The sequence below is a fragment of the Agelaius phoeniceus genome, chromosome Z, assembly GCF_051311805.1.
Source record: "Agelaius phoeniceus isolate bAgePho1 chromosome Z, bAgePho1.hap1, whole genome shotgun sequence".
In the NCBI taxonomy this organism is placed as follows: Eukaryota; Metazoa; Chordata; class Aves; order Passeriformes; family Icteridae; genus Agelaius; species Agelaius phoeniceus.
In genome coordinates, this window is record NC_135303.1 from 19338724 (window position 1) to 19347721 (window position 8998).

Sequence of the window (8998 nt, forward strand, 5' to 3'; positions counted from 1 at the left end):
GACCATTGTAATTTAATTAATTTAAGCAAATTGGGCAATGGAAACACATTCTGAAGGTAAATTCCCTCACCATAATCCAGTCAAATTCCAGCATCTGTAGGAGTTTTTACCTAAAGCCTATTAATTACACTACCTAGGCTTTAACTTAATGAATAGAAGACAAAGCTTTTCAAGCTTTTCAGTATGCTGGAAAATTGCTGTTAAGCTATATTGTTTTTGTAGCCAACTCCTCCACCTTCTGCATCTCTCCAATCCACTGATTATGAGTACACATAGTAACAGAATTGGTCTCAAAGGGCAGAGAAATGTATACATAACACTTGATCAGGGACAATTGTTGGTCTTTCATTTCTTCTAGGTGGATTACAGCTTTGAAAGCTTCGATTAATAAATGGTTACCCCTACACCAGGCAATCCAAGATTTCATGAACAGACCACTGGAGGAGACAAGGATGTGAGAAGAAAGCTCAGGTTTTCTCCTGTTTCTGTTCTGCATTTAAAATTCCATACTATATCTTCTGAGTCATCTCAAGAGATATTCTAGCAGCAGCAAATCTTTAGCATTGCTACACATTCAGAACTTTTGGAAGCATTAAAAAATAAATGCAAAGCAATGTTGCCTTCTTTGTCACTGTATTTTGTATTTCTACTTCAACTCAGACCACACAAAGAGTCTACTTTACAACTGTGATGTGACATACATTCCGCATACATTTTGTACTCCCTGCTCGGGTTTTTTTTTTGTGGTTTGTTGGTTTTTTTGGGGTTTTGGTGGATTTTTTGCAAATGCAGTCTTTGCAAAGTGTTCTGTTTTTTCATCCAGATAATTTATATGTAGGTTTACCTATAAGTTTCTAGGTGTTGTGATGCTTGAGACCAGCTGGGTTTACTGAAGGGTTAGCAGCTATATACTATTACATGGAATAAATCTGTACATTTTTGTTGTACTATTGCACATTCTGTCTTAATTTTATGATGATTTTGATTTGGTCATCTGCCATCACATCACAGCACATTTGTGAACAGAAATCAATTCAAGAGTCAAATTATTTTTTTCCTCCAAAGCTAGCAGTAAAAGACAGCAGTATAACTCTTCCTATGAATAAATCTGGATATTCAATTTCCAAGCTTATCAAAACACTAATTCAAGTAAAATTACAAAGGTTAGTTCAAAGATGGACCCAATATAAACAAAAAAAATTGCCCATCTGTAAAATTCTAATTATAAAAGCTGTGATAGTTGCTTTTTGTATGATCCTTATACCTTAAGATTGTTTGAACACACTAGAAACTCAGCTACTCACTTGCTGGTACCATTAGCCTGGAAAATATCAATTGCAATGCAGAAAAAAGTTTTAAAAAAGCAAGTGATGCTCCCCCAGCCACTAGAAATGTATTTTTTAGGAGACAGATTCATTAGCTTTACATGCTTGAAGCAATAGTACTTCAAAGAATGCTGATAATCTGTTCCAATTATTTGCTACAGTGATTTATTTCAGAAATAAGAGTGGTTAGTTAAACAGTGTAAGAAATTTTTTGAAAACAGGCACCCAACCCTAGATATGTTACCATGTTTGCTTTGTATAAATCTGCATTCTGAGGTAAAATGCACAACTATATTTGAAAAAAAGCTGTCATCACAGCCGTATTCTACATTCTACAGTATTTTTAAAAAATTTTGTTCAGAAATGCAATTTGCATTTCTGCTACAACTCCAAGAATAAATAATGAAATAGCTATGAATTACTTCTTTTTCTTACTCATTTTCACAATGAAGAAAATAACACTTATGGGTCAAGTACAAATGCTGTTTACTTGAGACGAATTACTTTCCCTGGGGAACAGCTATCCAATTCAGAGTGACAGTTCAGAGCTAGGAAGCAGAAAAGCAAACAAAAAAACTAATATATAAAACAAATGCAAACAAAATGAAACACAAGAAATGTATTTTCTGTTAGAAACAGTAGCGAGTCCTGAGAAGAGCAATGTAACTGTAGAAGGGTATGGAGTAGAAATCCTGTAAGAAGCAACTGAGGGAGTTGGGGGTGTTTAGCCTGGAGAAAAGGATGGTTAGGGGGACCTTAATGAGTCTGTGATTTAAAAAATTCAGTGTAGTGAGTGAACTTAGGATTTCTCAAATGACCATAAAGTTTGAAAAATTATTGAAAGAGAAAACCAAAACTATCAAGCTTTAGAACATTTAGTTTTTAACCCAGGGAATTTGAGGAGGAGCCAATGCACGCTTTCTACATTTCTTTGAGTCAAAGCTTGTTCCTTTCTGTCTGCTTGACAAGAGATCAGATTAGCCCATGACTGTTGTTTTTTTCCTAGGAAGTAGCTACAGACCCCAGAGACTTGGACTGCCATGCACTCCTTCTTGTACCAATTCATCTCCTTTTCTTGGTAGAAGAACCAAAGGCATTCTGAAAAGTATACTGAAGTTTTTCTCAACATGTATCATGAAAATTATCACCAGAGAAATTTGAAAATTCTCAAGCTTAGTGACCATACGTGATTTTACTGTGATTTTCACCAGGTATTCACACCACTTTTTGGGCAATATTTCTAGCATGAATTATAGCTCACTTAAGCTTGGCTTACATATGAACTACAGGACAAATGTTAGTCATGGTCATCAAGTCAGCCATGCCTTTTAAAAAAAACTAAAGTGGGAGGTTACTTCTGCATCCTTTCCATAACACAACCAGATTTTATTTATTATAATGAGACATCTAATACATGCATGTAGCTAGTGAATAGCCCTTCCCAAGAATGTCTCTTTAAGGTAGGAAAGAGAATAGCAAAAGAGTACCCAGTGTGCTCACTTTACCTTTCACTAGCCTAAACATTTAATCCAAATACATTTCATATCAGAGGATATGTTATTACCATGCTCCAAGTACAAACAGAAATAATGAAGAAGTTATGGGTAAGTTGAAGAAAGTAAAAAAACACTAAAACCTGGATCTCTTAGGCAGGGAAAAGCTGAGGGATTGGATGAGGTGGTTTGATGGAGAAATTGCAGCAGTTCAATAGCAAAAAAGACCTTTCCACTTATTCGAGGGCAAACATGGTACCTATAGCCAGAACTAAAGTTACTGGATGGCATGTGTTGGAATGTAGAATTAATTTCTAATTCTAACAGCTTTGATGTTTATTACACATGTAACCTTCAACATGCATGATTTCAGTACTATGCAGTCTGTGTTTAATTATTTGAGATCTTTATAGTGGAAAGTTTTAAGGCCAAATAAATAAACAATGTGCCTTTATTGACAAAGTAGGGTAAATCCATAAGTAGAACTGTCACATCCATTCCCTTCCTGGGTAACTGCACCACAGCATAAAGCACACTGCAATGTGCACATTTTACCAGAAAAAAATACTTTTTCTCTAGTTTTTACAACATAATGCATGCGGTCTGAGGGCTGAAATATGAAATTTGCAAATATGAAATCTACAAAATACTCCAAATCCAATCCTGACAGTCAAATATATGGTTTCATTCCTCTGTCTGTTTAAAATTAAACATGTGATTACAAGTTAGGAGCATGTCTGTGGTGCTTAGCACTTAAAAGTCCCATATCTGTGGTTGCTGTTTACATCCCGTTGATTACATCTGTGACTTTAATCCACACTAGGCTAGAGCACAGTTAATTTGGAGTTAAAACAAATAATAAAAATGTTTGGGTTTAAAATGGGTTAGAAAGTATCCTGGATGCAAACAAATAAAATAGTTTCCTCATTATTTGATCTGTAGTTCATAAAAGATATTTTAAGAAATTTTCATGTTTAGTAGTTTTTCAGCATCAAAGCTCACCATTTTCTTATATATATAGCAATTATCTTGTAATAAATATTTTATCACCTTAATAACACTAAAACCATAAACAAAAGTGCTTGGTTGTTTAAAAAAACCAAAAATCTGAAACACTTTCAGTAATACCTATAGCACAAACAGAACACATGTGAACTTGTGAACTTAAAAAGCATCAGTATTTTGTTAATAAAAAATGCCCATACACTGGTCTTGCTCTGCAAGTCGCAGTTTGTTATTTATGCAGTCTACCTCCAGTTGCGGCAATAAATGCCAAAAAATGCTGAGCTGTTTTTACCCCCACGTTTGTTATCATCCTCACCTGAGGGACAGATACACATTAAAATGATACATTTTTTGAGCCATAAGAATTGTGCAATAATTCCTCATTTTCTCTAATGAAAATGGAAGAGTTTAAATTACTACTGACAGCTTTACCTATATATGAAAAAATGATATAGAACAGTGAGAAAAATGTTGGAGAACAGTGAGAAAACTCTGATCACAGCAAAAACCCTGCCTCCATCCTGGGAAAATGAAGTCGTTTTAGGCCTTCCCACTGAACTGAGAAAGAAATACACTCCTTGTCTGAAAGAACATGAACACTAATTTTTCCAGTCTTCAAGTTATTTCAGTATGTCAACAGAATTCTATTGTCTTAATACTTACAATGCTTTAAATGGAAACTCAAGAAAGTAGATTTGAAATCTTTTTGAAGAACCAGGAAGAGAAAGCCTGTGAAAATTAGACACATCTTAGATAATACAATTGAAGAAACAAAACAAAACAAAACAAAAAGACCAAAAAAAATCCAAACCAACCAACCAGAAAAAAAAGAAATAAAAAACCATAATAAAACCCCACCAGTGGTATATATTTTTCTGTGAGACAGAGAATTCTGAGTTTGCCACCAAAGAAATAATAATCAATCCAAATCCAGATTTCTCCAAAGGCCATGGAAGTTTGGATTTAAAACTTTAGTTAAAGTTCTCCTTTGGAATTTAAGTTTTAGTTCCCTTCTGAGCTTTTGTTGCAATTCTTTCAAAATAAGTGAAACTGAGGTGAGTTACTTCACTGCTGTCTTAGGGGTCAGGAAAGATGTGCAGTCACTGTATTGTCAGTATCCTGTTTAAGGCTCATTTGTTTGCAAAGAAGGCTTCATAATTAGTATGAGGTATATTTACTTTCAAGGTTTTCTTTCCACTACCAGGAACAAGAGTGAACACAAATGTGTAGAAACCAAAATGCTTCCACTAACAGAGTATGATATTGTACTGAGAAGAAATGGGGGTGTGGTCTTGAAGCATGGTTTATTCAGACGGTTTTCTGCCCTCCGAATTGAGCTATTTTTCTGCTCTGTTCAGCAGAAAATATGTACAAGGTTCTGCAGTAGGAAAGCCACAGAGGGTCACCAAGGCATTCTTCAAAGAGATGAGTTATTTAGCTAGAAATATTTAGCTTTGAATCCACAAAAATATTTTTGCGAAGTGCATAACTCCCTTTTGTAGCAGGTTTTTGAAGGATAAAGGCACTGGCGTTAGTTTTTTTACCTTCTTTCTCCCAGACTCTGATACCAGAACTACTAACCACTAGCAGCTGAAAGTCATTTTAGTGGGAAATTATTTTTAATTTTTCACAGTTAATCCACTTTTCAAACACAGCAATTATGAGATACATAGTAGCAAAAGCTGAAACACTGCATCACTCTGGGACAGAAATCTGACTAATACCCAGACTTTGCTGATTCGTGAGCGCATGACCATTTCCTCTGTCAGCACCACAACCCCTCTCAAGACAATACACTAATTTTATCTAAACAAAGGGGAATGACTTCAGCAATATGTAGAATGTGACAAATCTTATTCAAGATGATCTTCTCAAGGGCAATTTATGCCAACGAAGACAGATATTTACTAACAGAAAACATGCTGACAGAGTCAGGAAAGACATTCATTTTTCTGGGGAAAAGGTGCTGCTTTCATCTAAAGGCTACATCATTTTGGAGAAAGTGTCCTGTTAATGAAAATACACAAGCAAAAAGACCTAAAGTAATTTCTCAATACTGTAGGACAGCTAAAGTTTTTGAAGATTATATTTCATGGCGGGTTCATTTGCATGTTAGATTAGATTAGCTGTGGTAATGTATAATATCATATCTATATTTATAATTTGTAACAGTATTTTCCTAATTTTACATTGCTGAGAACATCTGCTATCTAGCACCATCTGGTGCTAGATAGCAAGCTGCAGTTACTGTGATTAGGAAAAATATTTGAAAAAATTAAATAGGAGATTATATATTTCAATAAAAAATAAATGGTAAGAGGTTTTTACATTAAAAATAATAAAATATTCAAATATAAATTAATTTCTACATTTCTAAATGAAAATACTTGGAAGAAACAAAGACATCCTGCAAGAAATTGAAAATGTATGCTGGAATCTATAAAGTTAGAGAGTTTTGAGAAAATGGTAAAAAAACAGGCTCTAAAAAGCCAGCGAAGACAGAGAAATGCTAAGATAGCAGAAAGAGTTTTAGGCTGCAGCTTAGACATGAGAAATAGAACAATAAGCCTATGTGGTTTGTCCTTTTCGGTTGCAACAAATTTACTTAATGTATATTTTAGAAGGCTAACATGAACGAGCCATTGTGTTAGAAAATAGGCCGCTATTGTTTTAACCGAAGCTATGTGTTCTCCATGTAATTGAGTAGAAGTAATGTCAATATGCTTTTGCTCTATGTGTGATTAGCTGAAACTTAGAAAGATTTTGCTTTATGCTGTGTTGTAACATCGCGTTTCTTTAGCATTCTGTGTAAATCAGTGAGCTGTTCACATCGAGTGTCTCCATTGTTAAGTGTTGAGACTGATGTTGAAATAAACCAGCTCAAGACACTGATTTTCGAGTGTCCCATCCTGTTCGAGTCTGTAAATATTTGCCAGTGGCAAAATGGTGCCCCTCTGTGAGGACGTTGGTAGAATAGCATAAAAAAGAGAAGAAGAAAATCTTAGATAATTCTGGCCACTGGAGACCCAAGTGTTAATCGGAAGCTTAGTTCATCCCCTGGACTTTGTATCTCATGTGTACATAAGTAGTTTTTCAGAGGCGCTTGGGTTACAGAGATGGGAAATAATTTAAGTAAAACCGAATGGGACGTTTTCTACCGGCTTGAGAAAATATTACAATATAAAGGATGTTCAGACATCTCAAAAACTGAACTGAAAGAGTTGTTAATTTAGGTGAAAGCCAATACTCAAAATATAATGTTACAGTCTGCTTTTACTTTTGCTTTTTAGGATCAAATAAACTGGAAGATTTATAATCTGTTCTCTCTTAAAAAAGACGAAACTGTATACAAGCTAGTGCCTGTATCTAGAGCTCTGCTGGAGAGCTTTAAGCAAAATGACTGTAACAAAAATTCTTCAGAACTACAGAACAAATTATCTTGTTCAGATCCTTTAAATCTGAATGAAATTGCGCTTGCGTCCCTCTCTGGGGGGATTTCGAGTTTTAGTCGAGAGGAATCTGCTGACTCACCCGGTGAATCTCCCAGAAAGGTTATTTGTGAACCAGAATAGCTTTCAGATAGAGTCGTGTCTTCTGAGTCCCCCGAGTTTCTTCTGAGTTCCTCAAGTCTCCCTGCGGCAGAAAATAATCTTTCTATCACCCCTCCGGGAGATGATGAACTCTTTCCATGTCAAGAAAAGCGTTCGAGAGTTTCGTTGTATTCCGAGAATGTAAGAGTTCATGAAATTTGTTCAGGGGGGAATGCAAGCCGCGCAAAGTGAGGAGATGAGAATTCGCAGAGGTTTTGTGTTAAAGGAATTATGTGTTCTCAATTTGTACCAGTAGAGACAACTGAAACTGATTTAGAATCTGCTTTGCCTGTTCAGAAAACTGTGAAGACCACTCCTGTCACTGTTTGTTGTTCTTGAGAAAGGAACCCCTCAGATTCGGTTCAGAAAAATAGGGTGCTTTGTGATTCGAAGAGTTCTTTTTTAGTAAATTGTTCAAATAAGTCAGTGCCAGGTTTGTCAAAGTTTTGATACAGATAATGAAATGGCTAGAACTGCAGCTCAGTTTTCGAAGAGCAGAGCAAGGTGGCAGACACATGCAATGGACAGCAGTCAAGGATTAAGCCAAGTTAGAAGAATTCTGCCCAGACAGAGGTTTGAAAAAAGAGCAGGAGATTTTCAAAAGGTTTCTGGAGAAAAAGAAACTGAGATTTTAGAGAATTCGAAAGCTATTTCTTTTGCTGTTGAGAGAAAAGATGTTAGCTGTTCTCCAACTGAGTTTTCACAAGCAAAGAGACTTTGTGAAACGTGTCATTGTTCAGTAGAAATTACTAAAAGTAACAACTCAAGGTCAGTCTCCCAAAGAAGCCAGGAGAGCTCGAATTTTAGCTTCCCTCCACAAAACGAAGAGCACGCCCTTTGCCCAGCCCCTGTAAGCAAGGCTTCGGAGAAGGTATGTTGTTTAGCTGAGCCCTCCTCCTCCATCCCTCATGGCAGTGAACCAAAGAGGGCATGTTCTTCTGTCCATCTTAGCAAAGTTCCCAGAAAAGTTTGTTGCAACAGTGTCTCAAATTCAGACACTGGCAGAGTTCCCAGAACAATTACTGTCAGTGAAAGTACCTGTTCTCCTGAATCAAAGAAAGCAGTGATGAGAAAGAAAAATCAAACGCAACCTATATCAGATGTTGAACCTCCTTCGTTATTATCTAATTAGTCTAATATTAATCAAAATTTAGAAAAATATTTAGATTCAAAGAAACAATTCCTTGCATTACCTGTAAAATATAGTTGTCATGATGTATATGATTTGCTAATACCTTGTTGTGCAAGCTTTATCTTCAGTTCGACAAAAGTATCCAAGATCCAAAATGCTACACTACATAGATGATTTGCCCATTGCAGCTCCAACGCAAACAGAGATGGAGCCAACCTGTGCTATTGTTGTGACTGAAATCCAAAATGCTAAACTTAACATTTCTACCAAAAAAATCTAAAGCTAAGACATCAACTCTCCAAAGATGACAAGATCACAAAAGCTCTTCAGAAAAGACAAGCTCATCACTGTGTTCCAGAAAGTCCTTTCTTTTTTGCAGTTTTAAGAGAAAATATGCAACTTTGTAATCTCATTTTTCAATAAAACCCTTCTGAGCCAGATCCTTTGCTGATA

General features: G+C 35.8%; 1 protein-coding gene across 2 annotated transcripts in view; it reads left to right on the top strand.

Annotated features, from left to right (window-relative positions):
* Positions 1-6635, top strand: part of LOC129133762 (uncharacterized) — a 44432-nt gene extending 37797 nt beyond the window's left edge. The window contains exon 10 of one of the 2 annotated variants that reach the window (XM_077171017.1): positions 359-6635. In XM_077171017.1, coding sequence (XP_077027132.1) covers positions 359-458 — 100 coding nt within the window. In that variant the 3' untranslated portion in view covers positions 459-6635. The remainder of the gene's footprint in view (positions 1-358) is intronic. The other variant, XM_077171016.1, reaches the window with a different exon arrangement.
* Positions 6636-8998: the final 2363 nt, after the last annotated feature.